This window comes from Athene noctua, chromosome 8 (genome assembly GCF_965140245.1).
Source record: "Athene noctua chromosome 8, bAthNoc1.hap1.1, whole genome shotgun sequence".
Taxonomy (NCBI): domain Eukaryota; kingdom Metazoa; phylum Chordata; class Aves; order Strigiformes; family Strigidae; genus Athene; species Athene noctua.
The window spans coordinates 24,229,118-24,248,272 of NC_134044.1; the positions used below are offsets into that span (position 1 = coordinate 24,229,118).

At 49.0% G+C, this 19,155-nt stretch overlaps 1 protein-coding gene across 4 annotated transcripts in view; it reads left to right on the forward strand.

Moving 5' to 3' along the window:
• The first annotated feature begins 1,142 nt into the window (after positions 1 to 1,142).
• Positions 1,143 to 19,155, forward strand: part of TNIK (TRAF2 and NCK interacting kinase) — a 164,512-nt gene continuing 146,499 nt past the window's right edge. For all 4 annotated transcript variants that reach the window (XM_074911924.1, XM_074911925.1, XM_074911926.1 and 1 more), the window contains exon 1: positions 1,143 to 1,455. In XM_074911924.1, the coding sequence (XP_074768025.1) occupies positions 1,399 to 1,455 (57 nt within the window). In that variant the 5' untranslated portion in view covers positions 1,143 to 1,398. The remainder of the gene's footprint in view (positions 1,456 to 19,155) is intronic.

The following is a 19,155-nucleotide window of genomic DNA, read 5'->3' on the forward strand; positions in this document are numbered from 1 at the left end:
CCTCGGCGGATCCTCTTGCTCCTGGGGAGGTTTCGGCAGCTCCTTCTGGCCTTTGGTCCGTCTGTCCCTCCCAGCCCAGCCCCGAGAGGCTGCATGTTCAGCACCAGCCACGGCACGCAGCCTCCCTGCAACTGCATGACTGTTTGTAATACAATTTATTAATTTTTTTTTTTCTGGAAGCACATCTCTGATCAGAAAGTGTAAGAAAATCCCATCCGCCTGCCAATTGACTCGTGTGTAGGGTTTCCGCTTCCCAGATCTGCATATTGTAAGCTCCTGACACAAGTTGATGTTGTAAGTACAGCTTCCATACGGTTCTTTCAAAGGCAACAGATTTTTTATACATATATATTTATATATGGCACCTGGTTTGGCAGAAACCACATCCGAAAAAGGGAAATAAGGAAAACAGTAAAAGCTGAATCTACCTAGCGATTGCTGGCTTTGGAGGGGTTTTGACCAATTCCAAAGTCAGCGTAAATCTCTTCTTCTTACTCAGAGACAGCATGGGAGCTGCTGGGCTAGGATGGCTCCCGAGCGCAGTGGGAGCGGGTCTCAGACCCAGGTCTCACATCTGGATCCAGGTGGAGAAGGGCCGGTGCTCAGCTCAGGTGCACGAAGCAGCTGGATGGCTGCTCCTTCCGCACCAAGAGAGACCAGGCCCTAGCGCTCCCGGACGCTCCAGCCTGACCGGGTTTGGGTTCAGCACCTGAAATTTGGCAGCTTTCCCCCCCTTGGGCCCGACGGGCACAGCTGGCGGAGGGCTGGGCACCCCGGATTTTTCTGCCCAATGTTTGTGACAGGGGCCTGGGCGCTCTGTACCCCCTCGGCGGAGCTTTGCCATGGGGCGCATGGGCTCTCCCTCCCGGCCCCCCCCATCACAGCCGGCCGAGGCTGCTCCCCAGCCGCAGGCCCCTCAGCCCCGACCCGCTGTCGGAGCCCAACCGGGGCGGGAAGGCCGCGGGCCGGGGTCTCGGCGAGGGGGCGTGGCTAGAGGAGGGCGTGGTGATGGGCGGGGGCGTGGCGCTGCGGATGGGGGCGTGGCCGTGCGCGCGGCTCTGCCCGCCCCCTGCCCGCCCCCGCCCCCTGGCGGCGGGGCCCGGCGCCGCCCCCGCCCCGCGCCGCCGCCGCCGCCGCCGCCCCCTCCCCGCGCCCTGACAGACAGCCCCGGCGCCGCGCTCGGCCGGGGAGGCGGCGATGCGATGCGGCGCCGTCGCCGCCATCCCGGCGCAGCCCGCGGCCGCCCCTAGCCGCGCTGCAGGCGGAAGGGCAGGGGCGGTGGCGGCGGTCTCGGTGGTGTTTCTCCTTCCTCGGCGCCCCGCATGAGGAGAGGCGCTAAATAGCGCCAGCGCCGCGGCGGCCGCCGCCGCCACTGCCCCGCTCGGTGGCGGCGGAAACATGGCGAGTGACTCGCCGGCGCGGAGCCTGGACGAGATCGACCTCTCGGCGCTGCGGGTGAGGCGCGGAGCCGGGTCGGGGCTCGGGGAAAGGGGGGATGCGGGAGCACACCACCCTCCCCCCCCCCATCCGTCCATCCATCCATCCATCCATCCATCCTCGGGGCGAATGGGGGGGGTGTTGTGTTGCGCGGGGTGTGCGCGTATGCGCGGATGTATGTGTATGTGCGCCGGCACGTATGGAAATACCGGTATAGGGACGTGTGCGCGTGCATGTGCGCGCCTGTAGCCGTGTGTACGCGCGCGCGGGTGTGTATGTATGTGCAGGCGTGTTTGGGCGCGGGCGGGCAGGTGTGTGTGTGTGATCGTGTGTGTATGTGACTCTGTGTGTGTGTGCGCGCCCGCACACAGGCGCGGTGGCTACGCGTGTGCGTAGGGCCGCCGGCAGCGCGGCTGCGGGTGCCCGTCCCCTCGGCGCGGTCCCCCCCGGTTTCCCGGCGGGGCTGGGCAGTGCCATGGGGACACACGGGCAGGAGCGGCGGGGAGCGGGGGGGCTGCACCCCAGCCACCGGCACCGACCCCCCCGGCCTTGCCATCCGCCTCCCGCCGGGCCCCTGCGCCCTGTCTCCTCCTCACCCCCCCTTGGAAATGAGGCTCGTCATCTACCCTTGAAATGTCGGGCTCGTCAAACGTGTCAGCCTCTGCGGGGGCTGTGGCCTGATGTTCCCCCCACCCCCTCCCCGGGTCTATTTTTTTCCCGTAACTTTCTTCCTTTTTGCCCTTTTTCATCCTTTTGGTCGTAAGAACAGCTGGTTGGTAACGAGCATGAGGAGTCCTTGCGAGAAGCAGCGTTTACTGGGGAGGCAACAGCGAGGCTGCTTCTCTCAACCTGCTGGCATAGATAAATAAAATTAAGCAGAATCTGCTGAAGACTTGCACAAGCGTATTTTTAGAAATATTATTTCCTTCAGTGAAAAAAAAAAAAAAAGAGACTATCTTTATTCACTTGCCCTACTTTCTTCCTGGTGAGTTTCTGGTTGATTAATAGTGTAAATGATTGCTCAGCAGTACACAGTGTAGACGGGATTGGAGCGGGGGGACCACCCAGCTTAAAACCAGACCCGGAGCTCTTGTTTCCCCTCTTGGGTGGAAGGTGCCTTGGGAGAAAGGTTGCTGAGGCTGGTGGAGTTAATCCAGGAAAGCAGTATGGTTTGGGAGGGGAAGGGGGCCCTCTCCTCCTCCCCCACCCCCTGAAAACCAGATATTTTTTTTTAACATCTGCGTTAGGAAGTTTATTTGAACTCGGGCACCATTTTTTTTAAAACTGTATCCACACATGCTTAGGGTGTTTGTTTTTTTTTTTTTTTTCCCTGTGTTTGTGGCTTTTTAATAGCAATGTACACCAGATACAGTCAGGGGTTTGTTTTTGCTTTAAGAGGAAATGTATATTCCCTCTCTCCCCCTGAGACCCACCGGCAGCGCCTGGTCTGCGAGCAGAGTGGTGCTGGCGTTTCAGGCTAACCGGAGACAAGGGGACCCCGAACCCTGATCCACGGTGGGGTGGGAGTGCAAAGCCGTGTCCCCCTTCCCAGGGGTGGCTGCTCCGGCAGGACCCCGGGGGACGGCAGCGCGGCTGCCTGCTGCTTGCCCACGGGCAGCACGGTGCTTGGGCCCTCCCTTTAAACGATGGGAGATGTGTTGGTTTGTAAGCAGGACAAGAATAGGAGCTTAATTTGCCAAGGAATAGATCTTCTTCTAAACTAAGCTCTTTTAGCACTTAGAATAATTGTTAAAGGTCATAAATTCAGCAGATAGGGCAAGAAATGTGAATCATTCCATGGGGGCTGAATCAGAAATCAATAGTAAATTTGCTGCCTGAGCACAAAACATGGCAGGGAGGAGTAATTCCCCAAGCCTTGCAGAATTTCATTTATTAGAAAAGAAGTGTCACATTGCTGCGGGTTTGGAGATGAGTCTGGATGGAGGAGACGTTGCTCTTGCGCCTACGTGTTTGAAGGGGTGAGGGATGGCTCTGTGAAACACTGGGAGCAGGTAGTGACTCAAAATCTGGCGGAGGGGATGATTTGTTCCCAGCAGTGGGGAAGGGAAACGCTTGGGCTGCTTATCTCCAAGTTTGAGTCACTGAAAGGTTCCAGGAGGCTGCGTTTTGTGAACAACAAGCAAATACATATAAAAAATGTGGACCTTTGACTGGTGGTTTGCCCCGTCCTTTGCTTTGGCTTCCCTACTGGTGTCACAAGGGAGGAAGGTGGATTTGCAGGATGGGAGGGTGCTGTTGAAGGCTGAGCGTGGCTTGGCACAAGCAGAACCCTGCACGCCACCATTCATTTCAGCTTGCCCCTGCCCGCTACCTCACGGGGTCGGATTTGTAGAGCTGGGCTGGAAGGTAACCGAGGAGGTAGCAGGCGCTTCTGTTTTTGCCACACTAGTTTATCTTGGCCACGCAGTCGAGCTCCACCGCAGCAGTGCATCTGCTTGACGCGCTGGCGGCTGGGCCAGGAACAAAGCACTGAATTCTGATTAAAATGCACGGCCTGGTGCATTGAGTAAGCACACTTCGGGCTCGCTCCTGCCTTCTTTGCGACATGTTTCTATCCATCACTGTGCACCATGCTCATTGATTGCCATGGTACCCAAGTGTCCCTGTGTCAGTGCAGAGGGCTGAGCGTGTAAGGAAGGGCAGGGTGAAGCCTTCGATCTCAGAAGGATTCTTAAAATAGAGATCTTCCAGTGGTGGTGCTGGTAATGAGTATTGTTAATGTTGTAGAAAACGGTAATTTAAAATGATGGGGCCATTGAACAGGTAGAGCTGCATATTATACTGACAAGGGGATAAGATAAACTACATTATAATGTTCTTTTGTACAGGCTGGGAGATATTTTTGCTAGTCCACTCAGCATGTTTAATAGCCGAATGACCTGGCAGTGCTATTAGCAGAATAATGATTAACACAGGGATTCGCACAGGCTGTTGACAGGCATGTTTGAGAAGCAGATTTTTTGCAGTAAAAGGAGAATGAGCGTGAGGAGGGATGCAGTGGGCCATGCTCTCTGGTGGTGAATGCACAGCTGATCCCAGTAGGAGAGCAAGCAAGAAAGATGGGGCTGGGTTTGGGGTTTTTTTTCCCCCCCCTTTTTTTTTTTCTCGATGGATGCAAGAGCCTGTCATCTTTTGCTGAAGGCAGTGGCCTTGATCCTTCTAAAATATTCAGGTCAATAGCTTTTCCTCCGCTGCATCCATCTGCAGGGACAGGCCTCTGGCTGACGTACCAGCGGTGGCAGTAGGCTCTTCTGCAGGAGCTGGATGCATTTGGGGTGCTTTGCAAGATGTGTGGGAGGTGATGAAAACTCTCTGGGAGGAAAACCTTTCTCAGGGAGCTGATAACCCCTGGGGTAGGACCATCTTGGGGCAATCAAACCTCCCCGCTCACAGCTGCTCCTTGTCTGCTTGGCGAGGGGCTTCGACCAGACCAGGGTCCCAACTGAAGGCTGGGGGCTTGCAAGGCTCACCTGGCTTGTACGGCTTGGCTGAGGGTTTCCTGCAAGCCTCTTTAAAAAGAGCCTTTTTGGGGAAGGAGTAATTGTTTTCTCCATGTACCTGGATGTTGCTTTTGTTTTGAACTCATTAACAAACCCCAAGCTTTTGTTACTTACTTTAGCAAAGTGCTGACTGTGCGCTCTCTGGAAACTGGATCCTAAAATCGTTAGTTGTTTTGGAAACGCCTGGCCTTTAATGCTCAGGCTTGGAGAGGAGACAGCACAGAATTAAGGAGCCGGTGGGTATTAGCTGTTGCTGGGAAGAATTGGATGAAACCCAAAAATTTCACTACTCTCCCTTTAGCTTTGCTTTGTGTAGAAGTGAAGTTTCAGTGGCCATTTGTTTGCATTAGTAGGATCATTGTCAATGAAGATAAAAGCTCTCATATTAAAAAAAACCACAAAACCCAAACAAACATGCTGGCATTGCCCTGTTTCCAGAACTTCATCAATTTATGGTATATTTCAGCATCATTAAAGATTTAGGAGAAGTTCTAATGGGGGATAAGCACTTCAAGCCACTGCTCAGAAGCATTATCCTGATAGCATTATGTTAGGTTTCTTCTTCCAGCACCTTTTAAAAACTCTAGCTCAACAGAATTTGGGCAGCTTTTGCAAAGGTCACCTTCTTCCTAAATAGGAAGAGGAACAAATTTGAGTAGAGATGACTTCTAGAGATTAAAAGAAGACATGAAAAGCTTATTTATTTGTGCTGTTTTACATGATATGCTACCGTGCAAAATTTGGGACAAAATACTCTCAGGAGTCTTCATCAGGGATTTCATCTGCCCCCTTCCAGTGTGATTCAGCGTGTGTGTAAGTTATGGGCCATGACTGCGTCCATGTCCTTTATATATTTTTTGAGCCTTTTTTTAAAACCATAAAACCTTGGCAGCACAATACTAATCTCTGAATCATCCCAAAGGGATGACAATGTCCTGCTCTCAACCTTTTTTCTGCATCTCACTTCCATTCCTTGAGCCAGAAGAGCTGATAGTGGTGCAAACATTTATCTTCTGCACATGCATTCATATTCTTGTCTCTGTGTCTGCTCATGAAAAATTACAACAGAAACCAAGCTGTCTTCTGTCTAATCCTTCTTCATGGTTGATTTTTTTTGTTTTTTCGCCTCTTGGTGTTGTGCAGCCCAGATGCTGCACCTTTGCAGTTCTCCATGTGTCCTTCAGCACTGGTGCTCTGGTTGTTCTTCCTCATCTTTGGAGATCTTCCACAACACGAAAGCATATGGTGTTTTTTAAAGGCATCAAGTGTATCTGTTCTCAGTAGTGTTTTTCTGCTGGTCAGTCATGAAAATTAATAATCTGGAGTGAATTTATAGCAAAAAGTGCTTGAGCAGGTTGAAGTTTGGGCACAAGCATTTTGTTGAATGGAGGTTTGAAGCAACAAAGAGTATTTAATTGGTGTGCACATTTAAAATAAAGTGCAAGAAGGAGTAGTTAGAGGAGTCTTTTATCCTTGCTACGGGAAGGTAGTTTTTATCTGTCAGGCTCTAATAGATGTAGTGGTACAGTTTGTATGGAGTGCAGGGGGAAATGGTTTCCATTACATCTGTATGTAAATCTCCACAAATGTATCGCCCAGCTGAGAAAGAGGTGTCCTTGGAAGTCATCATTCACATGGGGCCAGGTCACATGAAAGCTGCTATCACCTCCTGGGCTCAGGCTCTGAGCTACTCTCTGCAAACCCTTGTCTGACTCCTTCCAGTGCACCCCCAGTCACTTTGCAAGGGTAATTATAGACATTAGCAGGAGTTCTCTGCCTCCGACCTGCAGACCAAGGACAGAGTATTGATCCCTGTCTCATTTCTTCATGCTTCAAATATAAATGGGGAGAATCATGTTAGATTTCCTATGCTTCCCCTGGTAAAAAGCTACCAAGAGGCAAAACGGTGCATGGTGTGGAGGAAGTGTCTTGGGGTGGGGAGAATGCTGTTGAGGGTTCAAGGACATAGCTCCTTAAGGCAGCTTCTCACCCAGGGATACCTGGGGACCATACATGCTGTTTTCCCCTTGCTGCCAGCTGCAGAAGAGACCAGGAGCATTGCGGGGTGAAGTGCAGACCCACTGCAGAGTTGTGATGGAGTCAGCATCGTTCCCTTTCCCGGGGATTTGGCTGACTCTTCCTCCCCACCAACAGCAGTTTTGGTTCCAGCTGCTCTGCAGGTGCCCTGCTTGCCCCAGGAAGCCAGGAGCCTCCATCATATGAGGTTTGTTTGCTGATGCTCAGGCACCTTCTTTGTTACCTTTCATGCAGGCATTAAGCTAGAGGTTTTCAACCCGCAGCCTGCTTTAAGTCATTAAATGAGGGGTTGTATTTCCGACTCATAAAGCCAGTAGCTTTGATTTCCTTCCCCCTCTGTCCCCTCCTCCTGTCCCTTTTTGTCACTTGGAACTGTGGCTGCACATTGAAACCGATGGGCTGTCTGCTCTGAGCTCAGGAAGCCAATTTATGTAAGCAAGATTTGATGTTCTCCATGTAAATCTCTTATGATTTCTAAAGGAGGATTGTCTAACATGGTCCTTGGGAAGCAGAGACTTCCCCTCTCTCTGCATTCCCCCTCTGCAGTGGTTTCAAAATGAGCCCTGCGAGGGGCTGAGCATCCCTTTCCCACAGAGGGATGAGGGTGCTCAGCACGTAGGGCCCAGCCCTGGGGTGCTCCTGCCAGTGGCTTAATGAAAGGAGAGGAGAAGCCACCAAGGTTGGAAAATACTGATAAGAAGTTTAGTCAGAACTCAGTTACATCACTTTGCACACCTGATTTTATTTTGTAATGGCAGATCAGAAAACCTTCCTCCCCTTTGATCAAGAATGTTGCTTTTTTTCCATGTTAATCTTCTGCAGCGCTTGCCAAAAGTTCAAGGTTGCGTGTTGGTAGTAAATGATGGATGACTGTACGCAGGCAGGCAGCACTGGAGTATCCAGATGCATCTTGCGTAGCTGAAAAATCAACGTTTCCTCCTTCCATAGTAGGTGAGCAAACAGTGTGTGCTGCCCTGTGCTCAGCTGCCCCGAGCGCAGCAGAAGGCATGCACTTGCTCTGCTGCAGAGGACCAACTCTCCCCCCTGCTATGGAAAACCTATTCGATACTAACGGCTTTGTGCAGACACCACCCTCTTGCCTGTGAAACCAGAGCGGTTGACATAGTCCCATCCTTCCCACGTACACGCTCGGGCTGAGAACAACCGTGGCCTCTGGCAAGCGCACTGGCCGCTTGGTTTGTGCAGCGGGCTGTGAACAGTGAGTTGCTCTTCTGAGTAAAGCCTTAGCAATGTGAGTTTAACATCCTCTCGGTTTTAAGCGCTGTCGCCGCAGCGAGGGTGGGTGGATGTGTTTCTGTTCACGTGAGCGCACGTGTGGTTTTCAGCTTCAGAGTGCATGAAACCTTTTGTTACAGTTTTTGCTTGCTTCCTCCAGCAGCAATGGCATTTCGGAGTACAAAACAAAATACATTGTTCTGAGAGCAACACTCTTTAGAAGCCAGAGATATTGCCTAGGATGTATATTCCTTTATAAACAGAGAGTCAAAAATTTAATTTAGGTGGCTGACACTTCCCCCACCTTCCTTTTAAAAATTCTCTTCACTCCTAATTTTGAAACTCAGCAGGAAAAAGCCTACTGCCAGCTGAGTCATGTGTTTAGTGCATGACAGAAGTGACAGTTTGGGACCATGCCCTTAATCTGCTGGATGGAGACTTTAGGATGCATTGGAGGTGGTAGAGCCTTTGCCGAGGAAGAGATCGCACAGCTTGAATCTAATAAAATGTGTCTAATAACTGCTGTAGCATGCTACAGAAATACAAGACATCAAAGCTTTGGAGGCATTTATTTTCATAATTTGTGGGTCAGATCCTTGCAGGACTAATTGGCTGCTGTTTGATGTCCAGGTAACAATAGAAATTTCCCTGTAAATCAGAATATATTTGCCTCTTCCTTTCTCTTTTGTACACAAGCATAAAAGCTTAGTATGATTTTGAGATAAATTGGCAAAAGCGAAGGTACAGATGTCCTCCGCACCTCACTGCTATCTTTCTTAGATGTATTACACTGTGGGCCATACTTAGTGACCATAACAACTGCATTCACCTGGTAGCTGATGGTTCTGACGTTGGTGCTCCAGGAGCACTAAGCTTGCTGGTTATTGCCTCCCACATTTCTGCTCCCCAAAGCATGAACCGAGATGAAACCAGAGAACGAGCTTTGATGGTGCGGTTGATAGGTTCTCGCTAGTCGTGATACCCAGGTGGTACCTCAGCTTTGCAGATGGTGACCCCCAAAACACACCAAGTCAGGTATGCTATGTGCTTTGTGGGGGCCCTCACAAATTTCTTATATAAAAATAATATTTATACACAACATATATGTAAAAATAAGTGTGCATCTAGCTGTTTCCTCTCCAGTGCAATAGGACAGCATGGTGAGCTAGTGTGCCAAGGAATGGCACAGCCTGTGTCCTTGTGCCTGGCACATAGACCTCCTTCAAAACACAGGCCAAAATTTTCCAAGCTACTCGTTTATATGGGAGGTGTTGAATAAGCCATAGACCTGTTACCGTGCATGAAACCTGGCCAGAAGGGAAGGGGCACTGCCCTTAAACTTGTGTTTTTCGTGTTATTTTCTCCCACTGAGTATTTATGGTAGGTGTTGGGGGGTGGGGGGTGGGCTTATCTTGTGTGTCTTCAGATGCCATCATTTTGGGAGGAAAGAAAGATGAGTGTGCAAGGAAACTGTGTTCTTGGAGCAAAACCAGAGGCCAAGGCAACAAAATTAAAAGGGCTTTAAATGCATTTTCTGGCTATGCAGACAGGCTGTCTTTGCTGCAATAAATCTTCAGCCTTTACGTATTGATTAGCTTCGGTAAATAGTGTGATGACTCTGCTCTTCCTGTTACTATTCTGTGGGGATTGGTGTGTTAGTATGGCTGAGGAGACCGTGATAGCTAAATGGGATTCCAGTAGTGAGAGCAGTTTACAAATGCTCTCCAAAGTGAACCTTGCAGCCAGTGTGACTGGGTTTGACTGCTATAAATATAAACAGAGCTCTGCACTGGTGACTGAGCTGGTAATGGCCCCGTTTTCTAATGGGTAAAATTGTGTTCCCTGAGCCAAGTGCCCTGCAGTGACTGTGCCCTGCCCTGGCAGCGATGCTGTTGTCTTCTGGTTCACTGGCTGGGGAGCTGTCATGGGTACGTTGCGTGGGGGGTGAGTGAAGGAGGGATGGAGGGGAGAGGCCGGCGTCCTGTTGAAATGTGGGGCTGCTTGGCTAGAAAATGGAAAATGGCTGATAATGTTTCCTTTTCTACCTGCCTTGCTCATGGCTTGTAATAGCTTCTTCAATATTCATGTGGTGCTGGATATAGTTCAAAGTGATTTTTTTTGGTAGGCTTTGCCCCTGCTTTGGGAGGCAGCGATGTGGTGTGGCAGGCTGCAGGTGGTTGTGCTTGAGCACTGGGCAAGGCCCAGATCCTTGGAAAATCATCATGTAATAAAGTGTGAACAGAGCAGGAAGGTGGCAGGCACAGCAGCCTGTTGTCCCTGTGGAGCAGCAGTGAGAGGAGAGCTGCTTTAGATACTAGATGCTGAAAACCCATCCAAAAGATTTCCCATTGGCATGCCTGTGTTTTGTAACTACATTGTGGTTGAAAAACTCTCCTAGAGGCAGTTTGGGCCGTGAGGTGAAATCCCAGGTTGCTCTGGAGACAGCGGATGGAAAGATAGGATGGAGCAGATAGAAAATTAGCATAACAATATACCTTTAATTCAACTTGAAGGAAATAATTGAAGACTAGTTGTCGCTCATGATGGTGACCTCTGCCAAGATGACTCATGCTGCAATATAATATGAGTCACTTGTTAATGATGGCCTGTTAAGGAGAAAGTGCCAAATCCCAGTAACTTCTTCATTGTGTGATATAAAAGCCAGGATGAAGAAGGGTGTTCAGGATATTATTGCCTAAAAATAACTGATACTTAAGAGCACTGAAGCACCTTTACTTGGCTCTGAGGGACTCCAGCGTGAAAAGGCGAAGGCCCTGAGCAGAAATGCTACTTCTTCTTTGGCTTCTGTTGAAAAGAGCCACATGACACACTTTGTACGTCTCCTCCCGGCCTCCTGCATTGACATGGTGTTGCCTGAGGGTGGGGACCCTGATAGCTCTCCTTCCTGCTCAGCCGGCCCAAGGGCAAGTGCCTGCTGGTAGGAGGGAGGGAGGGAGGTGCCAAGTTCTGCTGTGAGCGTGGGAAGCCATGGCCACCTTGGCAAAGGCTGCCCGGGAAGGGCTTGGCGTGGGCAGGGAGGTCTTGGGGCAGCCTGGCTGATGGGAGAGCAGGAAGGTAGGAACAAGATCCTCCATGGGAAGGTCCTTGGGGTGCCACTGCTGGAGCCCTGGGCTGGAGACCCGCAGTTAGGATCCTGGGGGACAGGGGGGCGAAGAGCTAACGACCTGTGGCTGCCTTGTCTCCTGCAGCGAGGGCTCTGCCAGGCACAATCTCTCCGTGAACTCCTCACCTCCGACGTCTGCCAGATGAGTGCAGCATGAGAAGTTTTTTATGGCTGTGAGGAACCTGTGGTGCTCCTGTAGCAACTGACTTGAGCACTCACTTGTTAATCATCTACTAGCTGTCTTAAATTGAGCTAGTGGTTTTCCTCAATAAATGAGGTTTTGCAATCCACAGAAGAAATTGAGAGCCCGGTATGAAGGCACTTGTGACCAGGGTCAAGAGCTCACCAAGAAGCAATGAGTGGACTAGCCCCTGGGCTCAGCCAGGGGGTTGGTGCCCCAGGCGTGCTCTCTCCTGACCCTTCACGTAGCAGAGGGGAAGAGGAAGTTACAGCAGAGGGGCATCTTGCTCATGGGAAGGAGTTTCTAACTTGTCAAAAGTCTGATGATTTTGTCTGTGGTCATGAAATCCTGTGAAGTCCTGACACCAGAAATAACTTGAGACAGGAGTATTTTCTTCCTAGATTTCCTAATTGTAAAGAAGCATGGAAAAAAGACCTTCCTAAAAAGATCATAATTCAAAGGGCAAACAGAAGACTCCAAGTAGTTTATTGAAAATTCAGAAGAAAAAATTGTGATAAATATGTGAGGCCTTGCCTTCTTTCTTCCCTGAGTGATGCACCACAACAGCCAGAGATCCCCAGGCTGTTTCTACCATGCTTTCATTTTCCAGGTGAGGAGGTGTCTACCTCCACCATCCCTCACTTCTGCCCCCAGCTTCCAGGTGTATCTTGCCCTCTGGACCTTGCTTGTTGGAAGTCTGGATCAGACTGCCAGAATCTGCTGCCTTATGCAGCCAGTGTGGTCCTCAAGGCGATAGGAGGGTGGTGGTGAGGTTGAGGCTTGAGGAGGTACGAAGGGATGGACCTGAAGGAGGAAGGCTTTGCACCCAGATGTTGCTGTCAAGGCTGTTTGAAACAACCAAAGGACTTTGAATGTACGAGTGGTTGCACTGCATAAAATTGATGTGTAGTACCTTAGGAACAGACCTCTGAGACATGGAGGAACATCTCTTCCTGAAAAGACCCTGCCAGCACAGTGGGACCCAAATCTTCTACATATCTTTTTGTCTTGCTCCTTTGATAATTACCATCCTTTTCTTTAGCAAGTTCCCACCATTGGTATAGTGATCCTGCTGCTGTGTCAGCTCTCGGGAGCTCTCATCACCCCTAGTTGCTATCCTTGTCAGCTTCAGCAGCAGAGGGGACCCACAGGGGTTTTGTTCTTAGGTAGAGCAAAGCAGTGCTGCTGGTTTTCACTGAGCAGCAAGGTCGTCCTGGGTTCATCTCCAGACTGGCTCTTAGACCTGGGGGGTGCCCTGAGAGGAGCATAGTTTCTTTGCCATGAGTGGAGTTGGGATTGCTGTGTTGGGATAGAGCACTACAGGCTGAAGGGTGGCTGGAAGCCTCTCCATAACAACTTACGTGTGTTCAAGCCTGGGAAGGCCAGATGTCCTTTACATGGAGACCTGCACTTTCAAGGTGTACCAGCCTCTGAGAAGCAGGTGGAGTAAAAGCATTACACTTTTGAATAGGCAAAGGCTTTATCATGTGGTTCAAAGGGAGGGACACCCTTTAGGTGGACAGACCACCCAAAAAATGAAGCAGAGTGGTTGGCAGTGGAGCCAGGGCATAAGTTCAAAGCTGGAATCACTTTCTCAAGACTCTTTCACAATAAGTTGTGGTTTTGCTTTCGCCAGTTGATGTGACCTCTTCCGTGCTGCTGGTGTAAAGCAAAGTGCCTGCACAGAGCAAACGTCCTCAAGAGAAGATGCAAGAGCCCTGCTCATTATCAGAAACAAGTAAAACTGCTCCAAGCTAATCTTGCTGCCTAAAAATAGAAGCGGTGGTAGGGGGAGGGACTGTCTTCTTGTGTTCGTTTGCCCTTGATTTTTCATGACATTTTGCTGCTCTATATTATGTGTCTTGTAGGGGAGGCTGTGTCCTGGTCGCACTGGAGCAATTCATGAGAGCACGTGCTCATGTCAAAATCCATTGGGGAGAAAGGCCGAGAAGCTTCAGGGTCTAGCTGTTAACTCGCAAAGTGCAGTTGTTCAGGTTTATTCCCTCGTTTTCCTGGTTGTCGGACGTTCACAGCCTCTCCCTTGACGCAATCTTGAAGCCTCCCCTGGGGCAGGTCTGACGAAGCAGCGTGACTGGTGGTGAGGCTGTGGGGTGGGATGGATCCCTGGTGCTGTGAGGTGGTGGGAGTGGGGGCACCCGTAGTGTGTGCACCTTGCCAGAGACAGTCATGCCTCGGTTGAAGGTTGCGGCATCTACTTTGCAGTTAAGGAAGAAAAAAAAAAAAAGAGAAAAGTCACTTATGAGACTTAATTACTGTGTTATTGTTATTCAGCATTTAAAACCCAAGTTTCATAACTGCCTTGTGCTATCAGCATTTATGTTCTTTGTCAGTATTATGCAAGCAGCTCACCTTGTGATCATGAAATACTGAAATATGCTTTCTAATGCTCACCCTCTGTTTCGCTACGAGTCCATAAAACCTCTTCTGCTTTCCATTAATTATGGAACAATAGGACATTTTTCTCTTCTCTTTTAAAAAGAACTGAGCCTTTTTTTAAATTTTGTTCTTCAAGCTCTTGGGCTAGCTGCTCCTCTGAGATTTTCTGTTCCATGTGGCTAGACCAGGATGGACACATCTTCTGTCCTTCACTGCACTGTCTTTTGCCGCTTGGGGGGGGGAAACAGGAGGTTTGTGGATCCACCTAGGAGCAAAGGTCTTGCTGTACTGGAGCAGTCCCAGATGGCGCAGCGGCTCTTGCTGGCGCTGGTGTGGTTGATGTGATCTGCCTCCCTGGTTAGCTGAGGCAACTGGGAAAGATGGGAACAGGTTGGCATGGGGTGACTTTCCTTCCTCCCAAAAGAGCAGAAATACTACTGTGCTTGTTGATTCGTTTTTTTTTCCAACTGGAAGTGTGTATTAACACCAGCAGAAGAAACCCTGCATCCCCCCAGAAGTGCTTGGAGTGCCCCCAAAAGCTGCAATACCAGAGCAAAGCAGAACAGGTGCTGTGCTGTAAACCAGGCCCCCGTGAGCTGGGCTCCAGTCTTATCCGTGGGAGCATCTGTGCTGGGTCTGGATTTTTCCCCACCTCCACATCCAGTTTTTATAGGACAGTAAGAGAAGACTTCTAGTTTTTCTTCTGATCAGTCTGGTTCTGCCACTCGGTGGCATCCAGAGCAGGGGTGCGAAAGGGAAGGTTATTCTCTTCTGTAGCGATGTTGGCTGTGGGGTAATTCTGCAGGCGACTAACTAGAGGTGGTGGGGTCTCTCGATCCTTCACTGAAAGAATCTTGCATGATTTCCTTGACTTAGAGACGTAGATTTAATCTTTCCTCTGAGCTTTCTCAAGGAGAAAGAAATCATTGGGTTTTTTTCCCTTCCCTGTAGAGGGAAGAAATTAAAATGTTGCTCTAAGCACAGATGTGGAGCGCAAGGCAGTTCAGTTTGCCTGAATACACTGAAGAGGATGTGTCTCCAGGCTCTGTGGCCAGTGCTGCTTCTCCACTCTCTCATACTTTGCTTTTCGTACACATCCGGAGATGTGTAACTCTTTTCAGATGCTAATGAGGAGTTTGTAGATAAGATCCTCTGTGAGGAAAGGAACGCTAGGATCCTCTCATAGCAGGGGAAATCAAGGTGAGGAGGGGTCAAGCATCTTCCCTAGATTCACTTACAACCAATGCAGCCCTGACAGAGTTGAGAGTAGAAGTCAAACCCTCTGGCCTGTCATCATCCTGTGCTCTACCCATTAAACTATGCTCTCCTCAAATTAGATAATGTGTGGTTTTGGTGTCTGCAAGGCCTGATGAGCAAATTCCTTTGAATAAATGCTTTTCTTGTATACTTGCCAACACAGAGTGAGATTTGGGACGCGAGAGGAGGGAAATAACTTGCATGTGTCGATTTTCAGGAGGTAAATCAGATGGGGAGCATAATACCCAAGAGGTTATTCTTGGAAGGCTTCAGCCATAAGGATTGTGTCTTCCATCTCTCTTTTAGAGTAAGTGATACAGGAAACCCAAGGTGTGACCATGCTGCCAGCAGCCTGCCACAACTTTCAGTATTACTAAACAGTGTGGATCTCTGGTGATGGTGAGACGTGGTGCTAGAGTTTGTTTGGGCCCTGGGATAGGTACTAAAGGTAACAGGGTTCGTTTATGCCTGAATGTTTGGGTTCTTGATGGATCCAGCTGCAGAACTCTGAATTTTATTGCAGTGTGAATTGTTGTAGCACAGGTCTCAGTGTCGCTCTGGCTGAAAAAGTCCATCCTGGCTTTAGAGCACTTAGAGTCTGGGAGAACGCTGATAGCTGAACTGGTTTCCCAGTGTAATGAAATACTCCTTTCCAGTGCATCAGGTCTTCAGAGGAAGTAAGGATTACAAGGGCATCTTGGTCTTGTAGTAATTTGTCTTCTTCGCTGTAGCCCGGAGCTGTAAGGTGGGCTGGAGCTCGGCTGAGCACACACCACGGTTGGCTTGCAGTGGAACTGCTGCAGCTTGCCCTCCCTTCTCACTGGGAGAGAGGGTGGTGGGCCAGCCGGGTCTTCTAGCTGGAATGAGGTGATGCCATCTGCTGGGTGCTGCAGAGAGCTCTCTGAGGATTTAGGGTGGCCTGGCAGAGTTATTTGTGCTATTTATATTACTTTCTGAGACAGCGTGTTGTTGCTGAAACTCTTGCATGGGTTTGATTTCTGGCTTTGAGCACCCTTATCTACTTCTGTAGCCATTAGCTCTTTGTCTTGCCCACGTGGGAAGCTGTAAGTTACTTCATCCGATAAAGCTTTTCTTATCAGCTCTGACGTTTATTGTGTAGACTTCAAATTATTCTGGGAACTATAAAAGAGGGGATGGAGCCTGGGAGTTACAGCTGAGAAGTTGTGTTCCTCTTCCCTGCACAGACCATCGAGATGTAAATGGAAAATATGAATCTCTCCATGCCAGGGCTGAGTTCTTGGTAGTGTATCATATCTAGAAAGAAACACACATCCTGAGACTTCTCTCTCTTTCCTTTCTTACTTTGTGCAGCATCATCAAAATGCCTCTTTTGGCCTTTTAAACTCATCAACCTGCTTGTGAAATATTCAGAAAAGCTTGGGCTGAGTTTGCATCGCTGTCAGTGGGTTGCATCCTTTTGGAGTGGCTTTGATCTTGCTTACTCCTTGCTGAGTAATTTACACTCTTCTCACATGAGCGGCAGCTTCAATGGATATGCCGCCCTCTGAGAGTCTGGCCCTTGCAAGCTCTCTCAGTTTCTCCTAATGGCAAGCATTTAAATGGTATTAAAACTGCTTATCTGAGTCTTGTGGTTTTTTGGAGTCATTAACACCTCTGCAAAGAAAGTGTAAAACTCTAGTAAGTCAGCTGGTGGCATTTGCAATGGACTTAATGGTTACCCAACAAGTGGAGGTCGGAGGGCTGGGTTTCCCGTGCTGGTGGTGGCCACAGTGCCCATGGGTGGGCAGCTGGTGCTCCCGTGCATGGTGGGGATCAGCTTTGTGGGAGGTGCTGTTCCCCTTTGGCCAGAGGCTGAGGATCCCTTCTGGGTGTGAGATCAGGCACCTCAAGTTTTTACTGTTGCTTTTTTGTTGTTTCCCCTCCTCCCCACCCTGTGATTTCTTCAGTGGCCAGAAATGTCCATCTGGCCACCTTTGCTGTATTGAGTTTAATGACATATTTCAAGTGGTTAGCAATTTTTTTTTTTAAAGTACCTGTGCTATTGTGTTACCTTTACAAGGAGACATTAATGTTCAAGGGTGATCCTGACATGAAGTCATCAAAAAAAAAAAAAAGAAGCTTGGCTTTGTTCTTCACCTTGGAATGTTGTCCTGTGCAGCAACAGCACTACAGTGATCTGATCTTCCTTTGGCCTCTGCAAAGTCCCACTCTTGCTCTCATTCCTTGGTGTCTTGAGCCAGTTGAGCTCTGCACTGTAGAACGGGAAATCATCATGACTAATGTTAGGTAGTAGAAAAACTAATAGAGGTGAATAATTGCACAAGATACATGGAAATCAACATCTTTTTCCTTGGAGGCTGTAGATGTAATCCATTTAATATTTTGCGGAACACAAGATTAATTTTCTTTAGCATAATATATGTGAAGGCTTTTCTTTTTAGTTTGCTGGCAGAGGCATCACTGTGTTGCTAAAGCTGAGGGCAGGGGATTAGGAGTGGGGAAGGTTACTGATACAACTTCCAGAGGATTCAGAAATGGTGAAATCTGGCTAGAGGAGATAAAACTTCTCCCTCACCGGCAGGACCTTCCTCCAAGAAGTGTGGCTGGGACTGGGTGTCTGGCACTGGGATGGCCCCTGTTGTGTTTGCTTGTTGGGTTTTGCTGTGTGGTGGAGTATCTCTCAATTCTCTGGGTGTCTAAAATATTGGAGAATCTGATTTGCTTGGCCTGTGTGGTGGGACTCTCCTGGTGGGCTCCTGGCACAGAGATGGTGCCTGTGGAAAGCAGCTCCAGCCTTGCCCTTGTGCTCCTTCACAACATACCTTTGCTGTGATTTAAACTCACAGAACTCCTACGCTTCATGGAGGTTCCTTTAAAATAATAATAGAGCAAAACTCCTGTTCTTTTTCTTTGTCTTTCACAGGATGGAAAGAATGCAGTGACTTGCCAAGCTTAAAGAGGAGTAGATACAGCAGAAATAAATAAATCAAGCCCATTTATTTTAAGTTGATTAATCTGATATGTTCATAGTTTTCTAAAATAAAATCTAGCCCTGGAGAGTTTAGCAAATCAAATAACAATAACTGCAGTTAATTTAGAAGCAGATACGAATGTTTCCCATCCCCTTTTCACATCCCTACACCCACATGATTAATCTCACTACTTACGACTGTGGGCCAAATCCTGCTTGGGGATGTGCAGTTGTCTCTCTTGGGTTGGAGGAGGTGGATCTGAAAAGCTTCCTCCACGCCAGAGCATGGGGAAGGACCATGTGCAGGGGTGAGATGGGTGGCTGGTGGATGCTGGGGCACCAGGAGGGCTTGGTCTGCTGCCGGGTGGGATTTCTCTGTTGGAAGTCCAAGTATTATGGACTTCTCCGCCTGCTTTGTTTTCCCATTTTGTACTGGTCTTCAACAGGCTTTGCGGCTTTGCTTTGCTGCTCTGCATGTGTTGTGTTAATGTTTCCAACCTGCTTGTGTGAACTTGTAAAAAAAACCCAAACTCAAACCAACCAACCAAAAAAACCCCCCAAAAACCCAAACCAAAACAAACCCAAAAAACCACCAACCAAATAAAAAAAAAAAAAAACAAAAAACCAAAAAAACAAAAAACACCCCAAAACATGTAGCTCTAGTGAAGAGCATTTTGCCAGGCAGAGGCCAGATAATGTCACGACTGGCTCCAGGAACCAGAGCTAGCAGAGGGCTCCCAAGGCAGGGGGGTGTCACGAGGATGTAATTTGACAGGGAGCTCAACTGACACCGTAAAGCAAAAAGTGGTGGTTGGATTTGTGGGGCATCATGGTGACTGGCAAAGCAAAACCAGCACGTGTTCCTGAGATGCCTGTGCGAGAAAGGTCCCTCTGCTTTGTTTTGGCTGAAGTGCTATTGTAATGCATGTATCAAATGAACTAAACTAGATAATCCTTGCCCCCACCCCAAGTTTCATAACTTTGGGCATTAGGATTTGAAATAAAAAGCATC